The sequence below is a fragment of the Plectropomus leopardus genome, chromosome 3 (genome assembly GCF_026936395.1).
Source record: "Plectropomus leopardus strain MGB_pleo_1.0 chromosome 3, ASM2693639v1, whole genome shotgun sequence".
In the NCBI taxonomy this organism is placed as follows: Eukaryota; Metazoa; Chordata; class Actinopteri; order Perciformes; family Serranidae; genus Plectropomus; species Plectropomus leopardus.
In genome coordinates this window covers 20141193-20166407 of record NC_142178.1, presented here as the reverse complement: position 1 = coordinate 20166407, position 25215 = coordinate 20141193, and the positions used below count along the sequence as shown (strand labels likewise).

General features: G+C 39.4%; 2 protein-coding genes across 4 annotated transcripts; one reads left to right on the top strand and one right to left on the bottom strand.

Annotated features, from left to right (window-relative positions):
- The first annotated feature begins 1208 nt into the window (after positions 1-1208).
- On the top strand, positions 1209-5219 carry gng13a (guanine nucleotide binding protein (G protein), gamma 13a). The gene is made up of 3 exons (XM_088075839.1): positions 1209-1557; positions 4507-4614; positions 4763-5219. Exons 2-3 carry the CDS (start codon positions 4517-4519, stop codon positions 4866-4868), a joined length of 204 nt encoding a protein of 67 aa, XP_087931965.1. The 5' UTR covers positions 1209-1557; positions 4507-4516; the 3' UTR covers positions 4869-5219.
- On the bottom strand, positions 5150-23489 carry chtf18 (CTF18, chromosome transmission fidelity factor 18 homolog (S. cerevisiae)). 3 transcript variants are annotated; one of them, XM_042485836.2, is made up of 22 exons: positions 23234-23489; positions 21465-21554; positions 21231-21381; positions 20542-20731; positions 20336-20428; positions 19776-19828; positions 19533-19674; positions 18825-19049; positions 18642-18739; positions 18409-18532; positions 18159-18295; positions 17910-18003; positions 17244-17342; positions 17016-17146; positions 15826-15937; positions 15506-15730; positions 15197-15346; positions 14524-14654; positions 11382-11526; positions 10176-10274; positions 8871-8940; positions 5150-5409 (listed from the first exon to the last, which is right to left on the bottom strand). In XM_042485836.2, exons 1-22 carry the CDS (start codon positions 23319-23321, stop codon positions 5288-5290), a joined length of 2769 nt encoding a protein of 922 aa, XP_042341770.2. In that variant the 5' UTR covers positions 23322-23489; the 3' UTR covers positions 5150-5287. The 3 variants fall into 3 exon arrangements, with proteins under 3 accessions (XP_042341770.2, XP_042341772.2, XP_087931964.1); XM_042485838.2 differs by having other exon boundaries at positions 10176-10271; XM_088075838.1 differs by having other exon boundaries at positions 19533-19671.
- Between the last annotated feature and the right edge of the window lie 1726 nt (positions 23490-25215).

The window sequence follows — 25215 nt, the reverse complement described above, 5'->3', positions numbered from 1 at the left end:
GATCATCTTAAAGGCACAATCTGTAATTTGTTTGACACTGAAGTGTTGAGCTGCGAAGAGGTCTTATTTTTTTCTGAAAAGATCACAATTAAAATTAGAGGCTGTGTTTTCAACATTAGACAGCTTTGTGAGATTGTAGCTATTTCTAGGCCCTTATTCTGAACGACTGGTGAAGATTAGGGGGTTCCAGTCTTGTATTTTGACACTTTTGTTGACATGCAGATCACAGATCATGCATTTTAAAGCAAAGGGGCCTTACAGCATCCTGCCAAAAATTAAAACTTGTATTTAAATCAAAGATGGATCTGAGAGATCATTACGGCTGTAAAAGTGTCTGTGCTGTTGCCTCTCACCTGCAGCTCTGCCCAGGTGTGCTGCATGCCTAACGAGGTGCACCCGCATCTGTACCAGCAGCAGAGGAGGGAGGCCTCTGGTTTGCATGTATTTAAGTAAAATCTAATGGATTTGATTGTTTTAAAGGTGTCTTTGGTGGTGATTTTGGGTCAGTGTAGGAGTGTTGTTCACTTTTCTGAAATAAAATTGAATATGTGGTAATTTATCCTAAGTGTGGACTTTGAAATAATGACTACTGAGAAATCTGGACCCCATAGGACCAGTTGGGAACCACTGCCATAGGCTGCCTAAACAAATTATCAGTGGTAAATCTAGAGAGAAGGGAACTTGTGTGTAATTCAGAACACATTTACACAACAAGCTGTGTTCAAACCCTTCACTCAATCACTGTCCTTAATGTAATGTGTATTAAATAGTGAACCATATAGGAAATAACTGCATGAGAATTCACACAACTTATCAAAATGATGTTTGCAACTTCAAAGGTTTATCTCGTTTTGTGTGTGTGTGTGTGTGTGTGTGTGTGTGTGTGTGTGTTTTTAAATCTGAATTTTTATCTTGCAACCATGCATTTAATTAGGCGGTGGTAATAGATCCCCTGAATTACTTTTTAGAGTAATAGCACGAGTGGAAGTCCAAGGGGGCGGGAACTAAGAAAAGACTAGGTTAGTCCCATTTAAAATGTTTCTTTTGACTTTGCTCTTTAACCTCAAATTTCTATTTTTACCGGGGGTCTCTGGGGTCTCTGCTGCAGCCACACAGAGCCGATATCTCCAGTCATGTGAATTACAAAAAAAACAAAAAGACACTCCCGGTTTGTTTTCCCACTGGAGCGTGTCCTCATTTGCGTGTTTCCTGCCTGCGCTCAGACTCAGTGCGTGTCTGGATTTCCATACAGGTGCGTCCTCGGCTCCAGCCTTCGTTTGACTGTCAAAGCAGCGGCGCGGCTCCTTTTCTCCGCCCTGCGCATCCCGCATCCAGTCGCTACCAGAGAGGAGCGCAGGGGAGTGCCCTGCACCGCGAACAGCCGACACACATATACACACACACTGCCTCCTCCTCTTCTTCCTCCTCCTGCACTGAAGCCGGACTCCTCTGCCGGGGAAACTCCACCGACTCTCAGCTGTTATTGTCGCCGTGAGCATCCTCTGTCAGCCGGCTGCACAATAACTCGACCCGCGGTCCTCTCCGGTAGGCCTGACGGTAAGAGCTGGTGTTTATGCGTGGGGGGTTTATGCGTTTCCATGAAATCACGATACATCCGAGCTGACGTTTCGATGTTGTAGCTGCACGATGAGCATCTATAGTCGCTTTAACCTCCTACACGCTGATGTTTGTGTCAAAAGAGACTTAGTTTTAATGTAGATTTGCGCTCAGCAGCCCGACTGCAGAGTGATGGAGGCTGATGTCACTGTAACACATTTGGAGGATGTTATAATTAAATAAATGATGAAGGCCTTTTTATGGAACAGCTGGCTGCTGGTGAGACACAGCAGGGTGGATGCTGGTGGAGGAAGCAGGCAGCCGACTTACTTAGATCCATTAGAGAGATGAGGAGGATGAGAGAGGAGGAGGAAGAGGAGGAGGAGGAGGGAGACAGTTTCTAGTACAGAGGACTAAACTGATCCCTGGTCGGCCTGAACTCTCATCTCGGCCCTCTCTATCTCTATCTCTCTCTCTCTTTCTGCTGTAATGTGGCCTGTGGCAGGGTGGGGCACAATTTACAATAAGTACAAATAAATGGCAGTAAACACAAGCGGCATACTTTGTTTTACATCTCTGACTCTTACAAAAATACCCTTAGAGTAATCCAACAAAGTACTTTTACAAAAGCACTGTACTTAAGTTGACTATAAATACCTTGAAATTGCACTTGAGTGTTTTAATATGATGTAACCTGATAGTTTTACTCTATTTATATGGCCGCTACAATTACCAAAGAAAAACCACACAGCTCTCTCTCTTTCACAGCTGTAGTTTCTAAGTTTTTCTGCTTCAGTGTCTCAATTTTGTGCAACATTTATCTCAGTTATTAGTTACTCTGCAACTCTGGATTCACAGGAAGTACACTAGATTGTAAATTTATTAGGAACACCTATCAAAACGAATGTAGTCCAATACAAAAGTCCAGCTATAAATCCATCATGAAGGTTTGTTCAAACTGCTGTAGATATAAATAACATCATAACCTTCATGAAGGATTTAAGGTAGGACTGTTGTATTCGACTGCATTCAGCTAGGTGGACCTTATAAATTGGCAAATGAGCATATCGTATTTAAAAATGTATATGTAAAATAATACATAATAAGAATCTCTTGAATCAGGGTAATTGCTGTAAATAAAACTAGTACAAGTACAAAGAAGGGTGACATTAGTACCAAAGAGACAAACTACAACCTAAATAAGATGTTAACACTCTGGTTCTTCATTATCGGTGCTTTTCAGTGTTTGTTTTTTTTTAATTTACTTTAAACGCATATCTGTCTTTAGACAACAAATCCCACTGAACAACCAAAACTAATATTTGATCCAACAGATCCCACTAACAAGCATTATGTGTGGATGCAAAGCTGATACATCATATTCCTCCATTGTTGTCCAATAACACATAAACGGGCCGCACTGTTGCACGGGCTGACATGTTTCCTTCATTACGATGAACATGGGCACTGTAGTCTATTTTGAGTTGACCCAACACAGAGTGACCTGCTGCAGTAAATACTCACAAGAGCACAAAATGTGCATTAATCTTCTGGTGAAAATAGTCTGCATGTAATTTGATTTTTTTTTTTACTGTTTGAGTAATGTTTGAAAAAAGCTACTAGCCACATAATTACCAAGCCTTTTTTTTAAATAAACAATTTAATAGAGATCTGATTTAATGTTTCCAGTAGTAAGCAGTGGTCCTGAGTGCCACAGACTGGGTGTGGAGGTTGGAAAGTATTGTTTATTTTTGGTCTTTTTATGGGATCTGCTGGCAATACACTGTATACTTTAAGTTACACGTTGTGGTATTTTTACTAAAGTTTAAAAGCTTTGCCAATTTCTTTCACCAGTTACAAAAAAGTCAACCGCAGAAAACAAGAGAGCGTCCTTCAGTAATAAAAGTACTGACACTAAAAAACTACTCACAGTAAGTTACATCTGGTCTCAATCAGTGGGCCAGCATGGCATTTTGACAGCAACTCTTTCAATATGCCCTGTTGACCTCTTCCCTCTGGTGTTCAGGAAAGCTCCCTGAAGTGGTGACCATCTGGACTTTATAAGGTTTTCTCAGATATGGTCAATAAATCTGCCAAAGAGAGAAGCAGTGGTTCCCACCAAGGAGTCACAAGATTTATCTAGCAGGTCACGAGATGACTTAACAAGAGAAGAAAACAAAAAACACATTTCTGCATCATAAAGTCAAATGAAAAGGCTTTTTTTAAGATTAACTTTCATCTGATCTTAAATTTTATGATAAATTTCATAAAGTGGTAAATTTCATATGAACAGATCTTAATTTGCCATGTTATTCCCCCCGTATAAGTAGTAGATGTTGTTTTGTTTCTGGAACGTCAATAAAAAGAAAAGTTTATCGACCATACATAATTATAACCAATTATTTAGTGAGCTACATAATTTTAAAATACTTTCTTTCTTTTTTTTTTACCATTTATTTAATGTAAATTTTAACTCTGTCAGCTCTTTTTGACAATATGTTAGGTGTAAGATGTCTGACTTTGTCTTCCCCTTTATATAAAAATTATTTGATAAAAGTGAGGAGAAAGACAGTCTATTGTTACCAGTTCAACCAGAGATTAGGGGTAAAAGTTTTATTTTAAGGAGTCACAAAGCCAGAGAGGTGTGGAGTGACTAAAATAGAGCGACATCCTGATTGTTCCGTGAATCCAGAGCTGTTCTTTATCCCACTCTGTTCTCGTCTTCTAAAAGTAAAACTTTACACGGGAGGAAACAACAATTCAAGATTTAACTGCAGAAATCAAATATCTCTTTTACGAAACATCTGATTCTTTTTGATTGCCAACAAAGTTTTTATGTGACATCTGTGCATCTGAACTCTGCTCAAGCTTCAATCTGTTGTGTGTTTTCCTTGTGTGTGTGTGTGTGTGTGTGTGTGTGTGTGTGTGTGTGTGTGTGTGTGTGTACAGAAGTAGCATCATGGAGGAGTTAGACGTTCCACAGATGAGGAGAGAAGTGGAAAGCCTTCAGTATCAGCTGGCAATCAACAGAGAGAAATCCTCCATCACCGTTACTGAGTGAGTGTGTACCGTACACACACAAACACACACAAACACACACAATCACACACAATCACACACAATCACACACACAGTGTCCCTCTCGCTCTCTCTCTCTCTCTCAAGAGTATGACATTTGCGCTGACGGTGTGTGTGTTTTTTGTAGGCTGGTGAAGTGGATCGAGGGTTGTGTTTGTGAAGATCCATTTCTGAACCCTGAGCTGATGAGAGCCAACCCCTGGGTGGAGAAGGGCAAGTGTGTGATCCTCTAATGGTCACACACACACACACACACACACACACACACACACACACAAAATCACGGATGCATATAAACTGAAGAATCATGTACTCCCACGCACAGTCACGCTGCACTAACTCACCCACTCTCTCTCTCTCTCTCCTTCTCTCTCACACACATTATTGCTATTATTATCATGTTTATTTATTGGGAGACTCCTGAATGCTTTTAATTTATGTGAAGACTACTGTGTGTGTGTGAGTGTGCAGCACTGAGTAGCTTTCTAGAGGTTTGTTTTGATGGACTGCTGAGAAATGTTCAACAACACGTTTTTATTGGCTCTTTACACTGTCAATCAAAATAAAGACTGTTTTGAATTTAACAGCTGCTGTTTGGATTTATTCAGACATATGACATACAGGCAGCAATGTGTGTGTGTGTGTGTGTGTGTTACAGTAGTTCTCTGATGTAGACATTTCGTCTGACAGCGTTGGACATCCCCTCGTTGAACCGGAACCACACGTCACTGTTGCCCACCGCCGTTCCCATTGACAGAACTGCACACTTCTCACCTACAGAGAGGAAAAGAGCAGTTTTTTTAAGCTGTTTTTATTTTTCAGACTCCATAGTAGGTTGACTGCAAAATAGTTTTTCACATACTGTTATTACTATTACTATATTAATATATTATTATTATTTTTATCTCTTCTTATTATCATACGGCTTCTGTTTAATATGTTTGTGTCTAATCTCGTTTAATTTTAATAATAATAATAATAATAATAATAATAATAATAATAATAATAATAATAAACTGTATTCATATAGCACCTTTCATATAAGAAATGCAGCCCAACGTGCTTTACAAGAAAGAAATTGCATGCACATCAAAACACATAGAAGACAAAATGACACAACAAAACCTGCATGTAAAAAATGCATCTTCAAAAAAATTACAGTGACAGTGTGAGCATGAATGGGGGAGAGAGAGAGGGGGGTGGGGGGTGGGGGGGCATGCAGCAAAGGGCCGAGGCCAGACTCGACCCGCGGCTGCTGCGGCGAGGACACAGCCTCGGTACATGGGGCGCCGCTCTATCCACTGAGCCACCAGGTGCCCGTATATCACAAAAATACGATAAATATATTTTAAAAATACATGACAGGTTTTTAAAAAGTATATACATGAAAATTTAATGCGCTACAGGGCTCATCAAAAGAAAAAAAGAGGACCCGCTGGTTCTTAAAGATCCTCTCAAATTACTTCATTATTAACTCTCAAAGATAATTCGCTCAGTCAGTTCTAGTTAAAGGTATTGCTGTGCAGGAATTGTCGGCTCCTGTTTGTAAACACTCGCCAGCAAAAGTCAAATTGAAATCCAACCTCGGCTTTGTCTACTTGGTGATTCACCTTCCTCTATTTGCATTTTTCCAGCACCATGTCCACGATTTTTGGAGCTTCTTCTTGGATTTGTGTTGCTCACAGTCCAGCTACCTTTTTATGAATCCCCAACCTCACCTGAGTGCTGTGCCCGGGAATGTCCCGAACACAGCACAATAATGAGAAAATCTAAAAAAGCAGGTAGAGGGGAAAAACTCCTCAGATCAATACACAACCACACACTTCTCGTGGATCATGAGTGAAAATCAAGAGGAATTACTTCTGTATGAGCTTTAAGCTGCATAGTTTACCTTTAACTGACAGGAAAGTGACTGAAAATCTGGTTTTCTTACTCATGGTAATAGTAATAATTGATTTAAGTATAGCTGCAACAAACAGTTATTTTCATAAATTGATTAACCTAGCTACTGTTTTCTCAATGCATTGATTAGTTCATTTCCGAAAACTCAATGACGTTTGTTCAAATTGTTTGTTCAGTCTGAACAGCAAAAGATATCAGGTTTATTATCATAGATGAGTAAGAAACCCAGAAAACTTTTACTTAACAGAATCTGGAATCAGTGAGTCTTGGCCATTTTTGCTCAAAGCACGACTTAAACCATTAATGAATTAATGTGATCAACTAATTGATTAAGCTGTATATTAATCATCTAAAGTGAAAACAGTTCCCCCCCAATATGAGGATTTCCAGCTCTCTCGTGTGATTAGAAAACCTGACTACCATTTGGTTTTTTCACTGTTGCTCAGATAAAATAAACAAATGAAAGACATCAGCTTCAGCTCTGAGAACTTGGGACGAAAAAGGAACCTTGTTTTCTGACATTTTTAAAGAGGAAACTGTTGACTGAATATTCAGTCGTGAAAATAATTATTAACTGGAGCCCTACTTATAAGGCAGAGTCTTCTTTCTGCTTTCATAAAACCATGAGAGTGCATGATGTCCATTTTGTCATTTGATCACATGTATGAACCACACAAAGATTTGTCCGCTCAGACAGAAGATTTAGAGTCCCACAGGCTCGACTGAACAGGTTGAGGAACTCTTTTGTTCCTCAACCTGTTAACGTTTTAAATCAGAGTTTGATTTCTAAGTAGCCTCAGCGAATCTGAGTCAAACACTGAATGTAATTGGGAATGATTCATTTGTTGCACCTCATCCACGTTTCGTAACATCTGATGTGGTTTGTAGTGTTTGTTGCATGGGCTTGTTGTTTGGTTTAAGATTGTTTTAGTATTTATGTGAAACACATCATAGGAAAACAAAAGTCAGATTTTTTTTTTCCGACAACAAAGTGAAATCAAATCAAAAATTTATAAAAAAAAATGCACACGTACATGTACTGTATATCAGGGACTTTACACCAATAAGTGCATTATAGAAAGTGATGAACGATCATCTCCATCAACCAAAGTCTCACTCAAACATCTCACAGGGCTCTCTGATGCTCGTGCAAGTACATTTTGATTAATGAAACGTGTCAAAATTAACATGAGACCTGTTCCTGTTTTTAGTCAGCGGAGCGCTGTTGTTGTTCCGCCTTTGACCTATAAAACCACAGCTCTGCATTTCCACTCTGATTACTCTGTTGATCAATTTAGGAAATGCAGAGCTTTCAGGAAGGTTAGTCATTTTAATGGGTCCAGTTTTTAATTTCCCCTACCACTGAATGCAGGATCTGGGCCGATATTAAAAACTGAATGAAAAGGTAAACTTCTTTTTGCAGGAGCAGTTACAGTTTTCATCTACCTGCACACCGGTGAGCCAGCAAAATAAAACGACTTTAAAGATTTAAAATTATAAGAGGCCTTTTACAGAATATTTATAAAAGCTGTTTTTCTTCCATGTTGAAAGGAACAAGTTGCTTTTGTTGTAATGCTTTATCTTCATGCCGTATACAAGACACACTGAATATAATCAAAAGAAATCACTGGTCGTCTTTTACTTGATGTTAAAGATAGTCAAAGAGCAACAGTAATCCACTTTGTGCACTTAAAATACGCAGGCCCCATTTTGAAAATATTCACCTCAGGTTGTCATGTTGGAGGAGAGGGAACAAGCTACACAATTCTGCTCTATTGTTTATGCAAATGTGCTATTTTTGGTGCGGAGCTGCAATGCATTTGAACACAGCCGTCGTGTTTGTTTCCAGTAACACAAAGCTACTGGCAGGCCAAAAACACAGCAACTGCTCTAAAAAACGTTAATTAGGTTTCTGAAGCAACAACGACTATTTGACTGCATAAAACTAAGCAACTACCGCACTACCGTAACAGTATTACAGATTTCATTTAAACATAATACGAATACTGTCTATTCTTTTGGTTGTAGTACAAATATAAGAAGGAGGCTGTAGATACGGCTGTGTCGAGCTTTTTATGTTGCTAACAGAAATATGATATTGCCAACATTATGGAGGGAAAATGCAGGTGCTGCTGACAGTCCAGATCTGCTGCCTGCAGTGTCCCACAGGAGCTCTAAATTAGAAGCGTTATGTAACACACATCAGTTATCACCTCTGGTGTGTTTGGACCTGATGTGCCTTCAGGCGTTTTTCCCTGAGCAGCCCGTGTTCTCAAAGGGTTTGGATAAATGAAGCCACACTTAAATCACATAGCACCAAGTCTGTACAGTACCTGTCTCTGGGGCGGGCTGCGGTCTCTGAGGTTTGGGGGCGACAGCTCGACCAAAGAAATCCACCTCCGGCTGCAGAACACAAAGTGAAGAGGAGGGAGAAGTTAATCGGGAAGTTTCTGAAACACTGTCCTCAATAAGGAGGTCAATAATGAGTAGAAACACACACACACACACAACCTCTCATTAGCCTGATTTCACAGTTTCACCATTAGGGACTCTAACCCAGTGGCTTCTCATTATCCTCATTTCTGCCCTCTTGAGGTTCACTCTCTCGTTTGCTCCATTACTGAACTGCTTTAACTTAGCGGCTCGTTCTGATGGTCAGAGCAAACAGGTGTTGGCTCCACCTGCAGGCACCAACTAACACATACACCCGCGGGAAGATCAATACTGTCAGAAGGAGAGGGCCACTTCCTCAATCAACTAGATGCTGGAATAACCAAAGAACCACCACAAAAGATTTAATATTTATCCAATGAAAAGTAGATGCAGAAATGTTTAGTCTCTGAAGACTCACCTTGTTGCAAGGACTTTAAGCTGCAGGTGGAAACTTACATTTGCAGAAACTGTCATTGTATTTTCAAAGAAATACATGAGACAGGCTGTCTGTGAAAAAAATCACGCTCCTCTCCCTCCTCATAGTGCCTGCACTGGCATTTTCTGGAATCCACCACAGCTTAAGGACAACAACCATTCAGAGCAGAGGAGCTTCTAACGCAGCTGTCAATCATGCGAATCACTGCTTGTAAACTGCAGTCAAACTGTCAAACTAGGCTGATCCAATATAAACCAAGATTCTGTTACTTTATTGCCTTTTTGTGTCTTAAAATGTTTTCAGACACATATTTTAGTTTACTGTTTAACTGTAAAATGAGAATTTGTGACCCAGCTGCCATGTTGAAAACAGTCAAGCAGAAAACAAAGTACTGCCCACCATCAGGGTCACAAACCTTCTCATTTGACAGCTAATTAGAGGCACTATGAGGAAGAACATGATTCTTTTTTCACAGATTATGCGTCTCCTGTAATGCAAAAATAACAAAATAAAAATAAAAATTAACAACCATAGCTTCAAATCAATGATCAATAAAAAATAACTGTGCAGATGAGTTAAATGTGTTTGTATGTTATACACCTTGAATTATTTTGAGCGTTGAAATATAGCAACTTGGGTGCATCTCCAGGGATACAATGTATGTCAGTGTAATATCCTCTTGAGTGACAAAAACAGGTAGGTGTGTGTGTGTGTGTGTGTGTGTGTGTGTGTGTGTCTGTCTGTCTGTCTGTCTGTCTGTCTGTCTCACCCTCGTCTCCACTGTGGTCTGTTTGACGATGTTCTCCAGCCTCTGCTGATGGTTCCTCGTTGGTTTAGGACCAGCACTCTTTTTTTCTTCCTCTTTCTGCTTCACACAGACACAGCAGATTAGAAATACATTCAAATATTGAAGGGACGGTTCACACCACAACTGCATATTTCTGCTCTTACCTGTAGTGCTATTTATCAATCTAGATTGTTTTGGTGTAAGTTGCAGTGTGTTGGAGATATCTTCCACTGAGATATCTGCCTTCTCTCCAATATTATGGAACTAGATGCCACTCAGCTTATGGTGCTCAAAGAGCAAATAAAATCCATTTAAAAAACTCAACAGCAACATCTCTTTCCAGAAATTATAACCCAGTTATTTAAGATAATCCACAGATATTGTTGTTGGCAGTTTCATAGAGGAACTATTTTCTTTCTACCAAACATCACCCACCCCCAAAAGTATCACTGCGCAGAAGGAAGCGTGCATCTACTCATGATGAGAGTGCTTGTGACAGTGCAGGAGGTAAACATCGATATCGTCAGCTGAGCTGTAATGTTAGCGAGCTCAGTTGTGCTTGGTGAGCTGTCCTTAGATATATGCTTCATTCTGCTTTGTAAAAAGAAAATAGTACATAAAACTGCTCACAACTATGTCTATGGATTATCTTCAGTAACTCAGTCATTATTTCTGAAAAGAGACATTGCTGTTGAGTTTTTCAAATGTATGTACATACATTTTGTATTCTCTATAATCTATTTTTCATTTTATATAGCTTCTTTTTTTTTTTATCTTGTATCTTATTCTATTCAAGTTACTGTTTTTATTCTTCCTCTGTGTTAATTGTTTTTGCACCAAAACACCAAATCAAATTCCTTCTACATATGTGTAAATGTACTTGGCTTGATTCTGATTTTTTTTTTTTGGCACTTTTAGCTGAGTGCCATTTAGTTCTATAATATTTGAGAGAAGGCAGACATCTCTACGGCCGCTCAGCAACTCACACCAAAACAATCTAGATAGTAGATCTAGTAAACTGTCCCTTTAAAACACACACACACACACACACACACACACACACACACACACACACACACACACACACACACACACACACACACACACACACACACACACACACACACAGAGGGATCTGATTGTCTACATACAGGTCGCATCGCATGTAACAATCTCAGCATGTCTCACCGCTGCAGGGTTTCGCTGCATCATCAGCTGCTCGGCTCTCCTCATCTTCTCTTGCTCCATCTCTCTGCTGATGGTTTGTTTGGCCTGATACGTCAGCTGACGGCGTGGAGGAAGGCCAGGAAACCTCACAACCTCTTCAACACGCCTGCAAAAAAAAACCAAAAAAAAAACACATGCTAAGTAAATAGCTGTACACAAACAATAAGAGACACACACAGTTTAAACACAAACACATAACGGTGTGCAGCTGACACAGAGGTGAGCCTCTGTGTCAGCATTACTATTACTATATTAATATATTAACATTACGCTTCCTCTTGTGGTGCCATGGTTTATGTTTTCCAGAATAAAACCCTGAATCTGTCATTCTCTAAAACCTTAATCCTCTTACAGCTGATCTCCATCTCCCCCAACAAACACACACACTACGTGCCAGTAAACTCTCTCACTCAATGCCTGCTGAACCTAAATTTAACATAAATAAGATAATACCAGTCTATGTGGCTCTGAGCTATTTATCGCAAGTTATCGCTATAAAATATCAGCAGTGTCATCATCCACGCTCGGCAAACTCTAATGAAAGAGCTTCTTGGATGGCTCAACTCCCCCTTTACCATGATGGATTATTCACTGCGCAGCTAATATTAAGTAGTTTAACCTCTCACATTTATAGTATCTGATCAGTTATTAGAGCTGAAAGCACTGTCATATCATCTATATCCAAACTACAAGTTCCATACCATCTATATACTTAATTCATTACATTTCCATTTATTTAACTTGAAGCTACTTATAAGTAGCCCTTTAGTCTTTAGTCTCAAGTCACAACTGTCATTGTTAGTTTAAGGCCAACACAGTTGACATTTTGGCAGCTAGCGCTCACAGTGTGTAAGAAGCAAATGTACTTGTGCTGATCTGTGTGCCCATGGGCATGTAGATCTTAAAATGAGGTGTGGTCAGGTGCATTATTGACATATTGCAGCAGCAGAAAGCGATTGAGCAATGGACCTACAAAAAACCTGGTCTAAAGTCAATAGCACAATATTTCCTGCTAGTTAAAGGGCAAATTATTCAGTTAGTAAGATACACCTACATAGGCGGGTTCACAACACATGTACACTCTGCTTGTTAGACACACACAGACATGTGGATGAGCTGTGGGTGGGTAACAGAATACATAATTTATGCTAAAAATATTGATAACAATCTCTAAAATGTGAACATAGAGAGCAGAGCAGAGCTTCTGTCTGGCTTGTTTCAGAAGAAAAAAGTTTAGTTCTGTTTCCTCACATTTACAACGCCAGTTTTGCTGCTTAAATGTTACAATTGTTGCTACAGTGACATAACTGCATTACTTTCAGCAGAAACTGCTCGCTTCTCCGATCTACCACATAAATAGTGTGCCAGGCGCACCAGGCTTTTAGAGGGAATGGGAGATGACACTGTGATTGGCTAAATTCATGTTACAGCTAAAAAGCACCTATGTCAAATTAAGGGTCTAAATACCACCCACTTACCCTTTCACCTTACTTTGCACCCAGATTATGCACCGTTTAACTTGAAAAAGTGGAGGTGGACACACCCCAGCAAATCTCTGCTCTCCACTGACTTTGTATTGATTAAAGGTGCCTCCATGTCTTTTCTGTCTGCGTGCAAACAGAAAAATACCCAAAAGCTGCTTTGTGACTGAATGCACAATCAATGGTGTAAAGAACCCAGAACAAAAAATGTATAGTCTGAAACTGAGTTTTTAAGAGGACAAAAGTGGATACAGAAGTGAGGAATCAGTAGAGGGAATGGAGGGAAACTGTTGGATCCTGACACTTACTGTACCGTGAGTAGCAAGTATTTTGTTAATTTGATCAGACAAACTGTAGAGGTTGGTGCTTACTATTACTCTCCCTCTCTGGGAGACATAAGGTGCTAAAATATACATTTGACTTGCTGATATGTAATGTTTTTAGCTAGCTACAGCCCTTCTGTTGGCGTTTCAGCACTTGTTTGCATATTATGGCTCCGAGAGTTTTCTCCTCCAGAGCGTGTGTTTTTCAGGTTATGTTGCGCTGCGCTCCATTCCTATAGGGCTCTCAGTATAAGACACATTTTCAACCATATTCACATTCATTCTAGGATATCAGGATAGTACAAACATTACTGTAAATATACAAGCAATGAAAATATTCCACACCACACCTGAGAGAGAAGCTCCACAATAAACCATAAATGGCTATAAATGGCCCCAAAAACAGACTGACTCAAGTGTTTCTCTGCATGTCTCTCCAACGTCAAAGCCTCCGAAACCAGGCGACATTAATAATTCTACCAGAGACTGACCAATCAACAACAGTATCCAAAAAAAGAGCTGTCCAACCACATACGCCTGTTGGAACTTGGGGGGCGTATCTGCTGTCTGTGATGTCTGTAATATTTATATCCAAATCTTTATCCATGAGGTATCAGAGAGTTGTGTTGTGGTGAGCCAAAGAGGGCAGGTACAGAAAAGTGTAGACCAGTAGAAGCAGCAGCAGAGCTAAAACTAGAGGCAGACCCCAGTCGTTGGTGACCAGCACCTTGTCACAGCGAGCCTGCAGGAAGGAGCCCCCCTGGTCAACTGGCTCCTCCTCGACCTGAGTCCGCATGGCTGAGATGCACAGCTACTTATCCCATTCGACCAACACCAGCGTCTCTCCTGTCCACAGTGGTTACAAAATAATAAAGGTCCAAGATGAACGCAGGTCTCCTGAGTTAAGTTTGAACCGAATGTGCTAAGCTTTGCTCGATATTCCAGATCGTCTTCTCTAAAACTCTTCTCTCATAATTTTATTGTTCTAATCATTCAAACCTCATTTACACATCTTTGTATCTGTTTGTCCATCCACCTGTACCCCACCGATAAGGCTTTGCAGCTTGCTACTCTGCTCCCACACCACTACCATCGAACACACACACACACATATATATACACACACACCAGGTGTTAAGGGGATTACTTTCTAAGCCTCCCTGCAGAGAAACACAGTGTGGACAAGAGCAGTGACCTTCAACACCCCAGAAAAACACATCTGCCCTGCATGTGTCTGCATGCAATATATAGTTCAGTGCAGGTCTGTGTGTGTGTGTGTGTGTGTGTGTGTGTACTCACGGCTCCAGCAGGTAGGTGTACTGCCCCTCAGGCGTGCGGTCCTGCCTGTATGAGAGGTTGTAAGCCAGCATGGTGTTGATCAGGTCACGCATCTGCTCCTTCTCTCTGCTGCTGAACAGCTGCGGATTCACCTGGAGGAAACAACGCAGGATTTCAGATTAGACACAGTCACTGAAAGCTTAAATCAATCCACGTCATATTTTCTTATAAACCGCCCCCCGTACATTTTTCAGCCACTTCCTCTTCCTGAGGAAGTTGTTCCGATACAGATACTGTTATCATATACTGTATGCCTCTAGTACTGTCTAAAATGCTCATTTTCCACATTTTTGGAGTGCCTGAATTTCCTTCCTGTTTATTCCTGCTGTTTAGAAGCGGCATTAGCAGCAAAGTCATGGTATACAACAATAACATCCCTTCACACCCATGCAGGGGTAGTGGGAGTCAGCTGTTAAATTTGCTTTTACCACAATGGTATCAGATCAGTATGCAGGATTGGCCAACGTGGAAATTCAGAATCGGAATCAATACTGGGAAGGGGAAAAATGGTACTGGGACGTCTCTACTTCCTGACTTTGATAGACCCCCACCCACACATAGTACCTGATGCTGCGCTGAAATCCCAGTTTCAACATTTACACAGAACTACATTCACTGTGATGTGTTTACATACAGGCCGCAGTTTGGGACAAATGATGTCGAGGAGCAGCGTGAGAATATCAAGGGACAGGCTGAGCTGGCTGATCCTCGTTCTGATGCATGCTGGGATGTCTGTCAACATGGTGGACAAAGCATTCCTGTTGCTAAGGAGCTTGGTGGACGCCTGGAGAGGACAAAATCAGAGAGGACAAAATAAGTTAATCTATTATATTGACTTTGCTACCTGAATCGTCTCCTGCATGTGTTTCTCTTTCTTTTTGTTTCAATTTTCTTTGTCTTTATTCAACATAATTCACCATAACACAATGCACTTGATCAGTACCTCGTGCTGGCTGTGGGGATAGTTGATGCGGGGCACGTTTGTGTGTGCAAACAGGAAGTGGAACGTGACAGACAGGAAGGGAAGGTATCTCATTAGGGAGAAGTTCTGCCCGTGCATGATGACTTGGTTCAACCTGTCTGAGAACAACAGCCAATCCAGAGCCTCACTGACACTCTGCAGGTTGGGGTCCCTCACACGCATGGACAGATAATTATCATACAGACCCTGAGGAGCAGAGACAGATATTACACTCAAGACATCATATTCTATTTTTTTATGAACCATTAATGTATGGCTTATAGCTTGTAGGTGTTCAGTACCTGAGAAACCTTCTCATACTCTCCACTAGATGAAGCCAGCAGCAGAATGTGCTGAAACCTCTGAGCTGCACCTGAACCTGGTCCCTCCTCAAACCCCTCACCGATACGTTTCCTGTAAGAACAAATCTGAATGTTTAGTCAACGTGTAGTTGGTTAGGACCCAAGAAGCATAGAGAGGTAACATAAGACAATAAGTTCATAGATAAGATAATGTCACATATGATTTAAAGGTGTGAAATAAGTTGAAATAAACCTGCTGTGCCAAATGTTTTACTCTTCATTCATGCTCAATGATAAAAACACAAAATAAAATTCTGTCACACAACAGAGAGGACAGACATATGACTACGATAAAACACTTTTTTGTGTGTTTTCATCACATTACACAAAGTGTTTCTGTAGTGTTCATCAAGTTAAATTTAAGACTTTTAAAGATACTTTAACAGCCCATAGAATAGTATTTAATACCGGTTTCACAATCATTTCAGCCAAAGTACAAGAAATTTATATGAAAACCAGTAAGGATGATGAGGCCTGGAGTTATTTACCAAGTGCATTAATTTAGTTACGTTTGTATCACATTTGACAATAATTTGACTAATATCTTAAAAAACAACCTGGATGAATGGTCCAATTAAAAAAATAATAATTTAAGGTCCATATATTTCACAAAAGGTCAGAGGTTTGGAACAGCAGCACTGGGGATTTTTCTGTCAGATTATGCTTAAAAGAAATCACAAACAAAAATTATTTTCTAACCACAATTACTGCAGCATACTAGAAAAAAATAAAAGACCTTTGTAAAATAAATGTAATACTATTTAATACGTTATTAGGTATTCTTATGAGGAAAGTGAAATCAATGCTTTTGAAGACTTTTCAAGATCTGCAGATTCCCTGAGCAATTTATTTTCCCAATTTCCCTGTTGGTTGTGACTGTAAATACAAACGCCACAGACGCCACTGAACAACGCAGGGACTCTGACTTCTGCAGTGTAGTGGGAGCACAACAGCACGAAAATCTGTTGGTCTTATGCAGAACCTTTATTTGATTTTAAAAAAAATTACTGAACTTGAAATTTGACGTTTTTTAGCGATTGCGGTTGTTTTCTTAGAAAGGTCTCAGCATTTAGCAGCAAATGCAGCAAAAAACAACAACGTAAGAAAATCTCTGGTAGGACATAATGTACCGTTTAGCACGTTGAAGCTGGAAGATTCCCTGCCACAGATGGAACAAGCCTTTGTTCTGGTCCTTTTGCCCCACAGACACACACTGGATTGTCTTTGTGTTCACCTGCTTGTGGCCGCGACCGTGGAGGAACTGTGCAGCAAAAACACATATTGTGATATTATTACACTGTATACTGCTGAGCTGCTCATGCAACAGACAAACTCTCCTCTACAGTGCTGCCACCCACCTGTAGTGTGTTGATGCAAGACCTGATGTCGTTGTCAGTCTTCTCACACAGTGACATCAGAGTGCCTGTGTCTGTCTTCATCCCCTGCTTGACTGAAATCTGCAAACAAAAAGTTCATGTAAAGCTGGACTGGTGGTGTTAAGGCTGGGTATCGTTCGCATATGAATCGATACCAGTATTGGTACCTGCAGTTCAGTACATTTTTTCTGTTCTAGTTTCAAGAGTGACACAGTTAACTGTAACTGTAAACCAATTCTGCTTCTCTTCTTTAATCACACATAGAGCTAATCTTCTGTGTGTGTGTGTGTGTGTGTGTGTGTGTGTGTGTGTGTGTGTGTGTGTGTGTGTGTCTCCTCGTCTAGCAATAATACTGGGCAATTTCTAAAATCATATCGAAAAGAGAATAGACCAGACGCTGAAACTATCAAGGCAGATCAGTGCTGCAGTGATACTCTTGGCTCGCTGGGAAGTTGATGGAGCGGCCACAGAGCTCCTCGGCCAACTTTTCAGCTTTGGGGTTCCTCTGCCTCTGAAGTTGAACCTAATGGTTCTACAGAGCTCTTGTCTGGCTTTCAGGCCTTGGGGTACTTTGCAGCACTTCCACCTCCAAATTTGGTGCCCAAAGTGTCTCTGTGTGTCTATATGTCTGTGTGTGTGTATACTGACCTCTGCCAGTCTCTGTGCAAGGCGCGAGGGCTGAGTCTGGGGGAACACCAGGAGGAAGGCCTGCTGCCTGAGAGGTCTGAGAGCTGGAACATAACTAAAAGGAAGGGAGATAATCAGATAACAGCTGCAAAAAGAAACTCAACACAAAGGGTAGGACAATAAATATTTAGCAATTCAAGACCATGCTGCTAAACAAAAATCTACTATTTCCACTTTGATGCTACTATTAAACACCACAATCTCTCTTACAGGTCGTTACAGATGCAGATGATTGGTCGAAGCAGGATGGGCTCCTTTTTCTTTTTCTTCTTCGCTGCCTCTGTGCCCGCTTCCCCGCCATGTCCGTCTTTCCTGTTCAGAGTTGCTAACAGGATGTTGATTGCAGCCTATCAAACACCACGGATGAAAACATTCACAAAAGAGATTAAAAGAGTGCATGAACACTGCAGTCATGCTTATTTTCTTTATTTGGTTTTTACGGATTGTGTGCAGATTGTACCGCAGGGGCTCCGTCGATCTCATCAATAATGAGGCAGTTTGGCTTCTCGTTGGCTCCCAAAACCGACTTCATCTGTGTCGCTGTGTCGATGCGTTTCTGGAACACCTCTGCACTGCGATCGTCACTGCAAAAACATCAAAAGTACCACTCAGGTCACAATGAGAGGATTATTGTAAAGCAAATGTTGACAATTTACTATCTTTATAGGGTCAGCTTAATTCATTTCATCTGACCTGGCATTGATTTCCACCACGTTGTACCCAGCATGCTTTGCTATGACATGAGCCAGGGTGGTCTTCCCCAAACCTGGAGGACCAGACAACAACGCCACCTAGAGAAACAACAAAATATCTTGTAAAACAACTAAAGGTCATTATCCTGACACTGTACAGACATGAGTGCACAGGTGTGTTCACCTTGAATTTGGGTCGTTTGTACTGGTCCAGTTCGGCCTCCAGAAGCTCCTCAGTCACCTCGATCTTGCTCTTGAAGCGATTCTGATTCTGATTGGGTTGGTTGGGTTTAAATGAATTCTGGCTGGGAGCCTGTCTGTCAGACCGGGCGGGGCGGGACTTCCTCTCTCTTCCGAACACAACAGTGTCCCAAAGTTTTAACCACTTGAGCAGACAGCGGTTTGTAAACTACAATGAAACAGAAACATCAGCGTGGAAATGTCTGACTTATCTATGTTAACATTATAGCAGGAGGCATTTTACTGCAAAACAGGTTCATTTACTGTTGATACTTTGACTACAGCACCCTGAAAAAGCCTTTGGCAAGGATTTAAACCTTTGAATTAAAAAACATGGGGAAAAGGCAATTAGCAACATGGTAAAAAAAAAAAACTGTTCAGCAAATTGCAAATTGAAAAGCTAGGCAAAGACAATATTTCTTACTATCACGATTACATATTTAAAAATATGTTACTGAATTATTATAATTTTAAGCACTTTTTGAAGGTCTTTTCTTTGTTTTTGTAATTTCTTTTCCATTTTCACAGTCATACTTTTCTACATTTATTGCGCATTGCTTTCTTCACAAGTTTTTGAAAGAAAGGTTCAAAAGGGTTTAATTTAAGTAGAGTACATATATGAAGTTACACAGAAACACTAATTATGACTTACATCATCACTGAGAAGCTCTGTGTAGTGTCTGGGAGAGAATCTGTCCACCCAGAGGCGTGACGTTCGTCCCTCTGTGTCCTCAGGATCGTCGTTTTCTTCATCTTCTCTGTTTTCAGGCTCAACAACCACATCGTTCACACTGCTGGGATGAGACACAAATTCAAAAAGAAAACGTTTAAGTTATGTAAATCATATAGTCAGATTCTTAATGCATCAGTGTAAGTGAGACAGGTGAGGAGTTACCTGGACAGTATATCAGTAAGACGCTGAGATTCTTCCACAAGCTGCTGGTGGCGCTGCAGGATTTCAAAGTAAGAGAGGAAATTCAAACAATTTTGCAATTTCAACATTCTTGTGCACTGAATACATTTCAATATTTATGATGTCTGAAACACAGTCCCTAACCCTAACCCAAATTAAGTAAACTACTTAATGGATACACAAAAGGGGTCTTTGATTTGCTTTGCTTTTTTTTTTCAGTGCATTTTTTTCCAAATTAGTGAATCTATTTATAATTTTGAGTTATAGCCGTCATCATGTAACAATTTCTAACATTTGCTCATTGTTTTGTATTAAACTTATAACACAAATGCTTTTTTTGCTTTTTTTCAGTGCAGAATAACTAATTTTTTTATTTGAAAACAGTTGTATTATTCTCTGTGGTTAATCATAATCAAATGTTTGGATTTAGGGAAATCAATTAAGCCTTTAGCGTATGTGATTTTTGAGAATCAACAGTGTGTTTTATGTGCAGCAGGATACTTGGCAGCAAATATAGAAACAGCAGCAGCCTTTTCACTCACCCTTTCTGCCTCTTGTTCTCTCAAAACACCAATCGGCACCGCCAGCAGCCCCAGTGAACCCTGGGAGTTTGGAACCAATCTGGTGTCCACTACCTAGAGACACACACGGGTAAATGCAAAGAAATACACAAACATAACAACAGCCGCCAGAAGTATGCAAGCTGACAATGTATCAGGGTTTAGGACGAGATGCTGCAGGGTTTAACCTTTGTCCCCGTGTCTTCTGCTTGTCTGAGGTAGACCCGAGTCCCTGATGAGTCTGTCACAGTAACGTACTCTCCCTCTAAAGGAGGCCGCCTCAGCACATGCTGCGATGTTTGCGCCGCTGTGGGAGGTCGCCTGGGTGTCTCTGGGATTGTAGCAAAGCCGCTGATATCCAACTGTGCTGGCGTCGACCTAAAACACACAATCAGAGGTCTGTTGTGCTGTGTATTTTTTCGTATAATCTATAAAATGTCAGTAATGTTAAGTTTCCATCACATTTTTCAATAAGACGATGTTGTATCATTAAATTCTGACTTTCTGTGACAGCAACAATTAAAATGCCTAATGATATTAAAATTATAATCATATAAAATCTGACAGATTGTAATGAGCAAACATTTGGAAATTTGACTTGATATATTCTCTGAATTATTAAACTTAATATCACAATTGTCATCAGTTGATTTGCCTTTTATCAAAAAAGTATTTACAAAATAGGGATTTTTTTGCACTAAATGTCTTCCTAGACAGCAAACATAAAACCAAGTATTCAGTGTAAAATGATGTATTAATGCACAAAACATCTGCCTTCTGATGTGTCATTTCGCCTTAGCACGTTCTACAATATAAATATTTCCTCTGTCAGCTCACTCCGTGTTTTTAACACCTGCCCATGATGCACCTCTCCTACCTGAAGGTGCGAGGGTGTTCATACTGCTCTGGAGAGGACGGGGGTGTGATGTCATCACTCTGCTTTGGGGCTTTGCTCTCTTGAGTCTGCTGTGAGTTGAAAAGTCGCTTGGCCACTCCTGCATCCTGCTTCTGCCGCTTTGCCTTTGGGGCTACGATGACAAAGTCAGGTTCAAGGTACAAAACTTAATTCATCAAGGACAAAACGGCTGCTGTGCTCTGAAGGTGAACTCACTCGTGGGCTGATCATCGAGCAGGTGCTCTATGTCAGAAATGTCGTCTGTTGCACCCTGCTTCGGATGTTTCTTCTGCTTGGAAGATTCCTCTAAACCATTCAAGAAAAGACATACACACGTAATTAATGCTGAAGTGATCAGGTGGTAACTTTTCCTATTATAAACTAATCTTTCACTTATATATCATGCACAATTGCCAAATCTTCACAGTGTCCGGCTTCTCATGCGAGAATCTGTGGCAATTCTGTCTGTCTGCTAATCAGGTTTTGCAGGTTTCTCTGTTTTTCTGACATTAGTTCAACTAAATGATTGCTTGATTGATCAAAATAAGTAAACAGCTTGAGGTGAGTTGCTCTGTTATGAGTATGTCAAATAGGCTTGGAGATTACATTTACATTGTCCCAAATAACGACTGTCTGTAGCCAAAAATGATTAAAACCCGCTTAAGTTTTTACCAATTCTTTTGAAGATGAAAAAGCTTCTGAAGGATATGTCTGGTAGGATTTAGATGCACATTAATTAGCATCCATGCACATTTATGATCATGCACAAGACATGTTTAATACCTCCATTTGATGAAATCGCACAGCAATAACAAAAAACAATATTGATTTGATTTTTTCTCTGCATGAACACACTATTTAGCTTCAAAGGCGTGTATTTTTTTTCCTACCTTAAGACTACTAATAACCATACTGCATAATTTTACCTGCATAAATAATAATGCACGATTATGTTGCCTACCAAAGGGAGCACCAAGTTAGATTTGTTCAAGAGTTATTACTAAAACCATGATTGCTGTTTGTGTTTTTTGTGTGTTTATCTGAATTTAAAAAAGCTGATAACAAAAAAGAATTGTTATTAGAAGACCTAAATTAAAGTTTCATTTAATAGATATCACATGAAATTTGTATTACTTGACTTTTTCTCTGCATGTATACATTATTTAACCACAAAGAAGACTACCTTAAGACTACGTAGACGGGAAATTACAGAAATTAGAGGGTGTTAAGAAGTTAATCATATTGCATCAATTTAATTACTAATTATTGTTTAGTTGATATCACATTCTGTTCTAAACTACAATAAGAAATCAAACACAGACAGAAGCCTGTGTGTGTGTTTGTAACAGTGGTGAAATAAGTATTCAGATCTTTCATTAAGCCTTAGTAGAAGTAGCAATACAGCAGTGTAAAAATACAAATAGACGTCATGCATTTAAGGGACATTTTGAATGCAGTAAAGTATTATCATTAAAATGTACTTAAAGTACCAAAAGTAGAAGAACTCATTATGCAGGATTTCATATTACTGGATTATACTGCAATTAGTGGTGCATTGAAGTGAACATCATTTTAATGCTGCAGCTGGTAAAGACAAAGCTAATTTCGATAAGCGCATACTACCAGATAACTTCTCCTATAATGATACATCCTTACTTATTAGTTATATTTATAATTTAAATCTGCAAAATAACTAAAGCATTGTAAATAAATGTGGAGGAATGAAAAAGTGCCCCTCACCCCAGACATGTGGTGGAGTATATAAGTATAAAGTAGCAACATATTTACTCAAGTAAATAATCTTTAAAATTGTACTCACTACTGCTTTGAATGTGTTTATCATTGAGTTAGGTTTATAAGTTAGTAGTAAGAGGCAAAGAGATTAATTTAACAGCTTAAAACCAGCTTTTACAAACACCTGTAATTTGGGAACACACATTAAAGGTCCTGTTATTGTTTGTTAGCTTAATTTATTTCCTCCTCACCCTCCATCTGAGCCAGCGCCTCCAGCTCGTCAGCATACTGGTCCTCGAAGTCGTCCTGTATCTCGAACAGTTCGTCATATTCATCCATATCTGCTCGAACAGTTACACAGTACAACCAGAGACACGGTACCGTGTTCAATGTGAGGACAAAAACACTTTGCTCACAAGTATTTCCTTCGACTTCAGCAGCCGCTCTCACGGAGCGACAGATTTCCCGGCAATTTTTTGTTGTGAAGTATCACTTCCGGGTTGAAGGGACTCCACCGTCCACTGATTGGTTATCAAAACCTCTCGAGTCCCACCATGCACCGCGGAGCTACACGAGACAAAAACTCAACGTTGTTTTTCTTGAATTTGACCTGAAGGTGGCGCCAGACGAGAGCCCACGTGTATGTCTGAAGCCGGATAACTTTATTGTATGTGTAATGATAATTTTATTGTATGATAATATATGTATAATCCCCTTTATTACACTTTTACAAGACACTTCATATAATGTTGTAGGCAACTACTTGATTAAAAAACGTTTTGTTTGTTTATAGCCGTGACTGTATCCAACTATTTATCTTGTCAGCAGGAGTTAATTATTATGTTTTTCCTAGCTAGTATTAGCTCTTCTTTTGCATACTTGTGCGTTTGGACCATAGACTGTATATTATTATTATCGTGATTATTATTATTATTATTATTATTATTATTATTATTATTATTATTATTATTATTATTATTATCACCATCGTCATAAATTATACAATTTATATTATTATATTTATTTATATTAGACTGTATATTATATACAGTCTATGATTTGGACCAGCAGGCTATTTTCCAATTTTCTGGTTGACTTTAAAATTGCCTAAAACTAATTATTTTGGCTTGGAGTTGGAGCACTGACACTTAATTAGATTTGATTAGATTTTTCATTGGGTAGCCTACAGGTATGGAGACAGCAAAATGCAGTGTGGCATCAGACCCGCAAAAAGCGGTTAAGTGAATGTACACAATGAGCAGTAATATATAATGTAGAATATAGTGAATGGACGAGATCTACACATTAAAATAAATAGCAGACTCCATCGTTGCTGGTGAATTTATTGAAGTTTTATCCAATGTGTTTAAATGAAGGGCAGAAAATGCGTTTTTAACCAAAGAAATGGCTATGGAGATGTGTCATTTTGATAACCTCATCATCATAAAGAGAAACAAGGTGCAGTTCATAATTAAAACTCCGTGATTACTGCACAATATGGAATCAAATGGGCTATTTCTATTTGAGATGATATTAGAATTTTAACATTATCAAACTGTTCAGCGGGGAGAGCTTGTTATTTCTTCAGAGCATACATTTTCTCAGTAGGACCAATATAATAAATACACAAAATTCTTGGATAATTCACAGGGAAACTATATGGAATATAGTGTATAAAATCTATCTTAATCTGATAAAATTTACATGACAATATTTCAAACAATGTTCAAACATATGGAATTTCAAATTAAATATGAGATTTTGGTAAAAATTCCCTGCCTAAATTCTTCTAAATTACTTACTACTGCTACATGCAGTTTCTGTTACTATTATATTTGCTCTTCTCATGCATATTTACAGTAATGCACATACTATTCATATCTCACCTATATAGTATATTTACTGTCTATACTTGTACTTATACCTGCATTTTATGTAGTTTGGTACCTGCTGCATATGTTCATGACAGTATAAACTATGTTAATGCATTCTTATCTACCCCTCGCCATTTATTCCTTATAGTACCACTATATATGCAGTACTCTGTGATTTTTTTGCACTACTCCCACTCTGTGTCAGACAATACAGTTGACTCAAATCAAATATGAAAATGCAATTCTCTTGACATTTTCACTCATAACATTTATTGCTGAATACAAATATTTGCTTATCTTAAGCTTTTACATTTTGTTCTGCGTCTTTATGTCTGCGTGTATTTGTGTGCAAAAGAGAT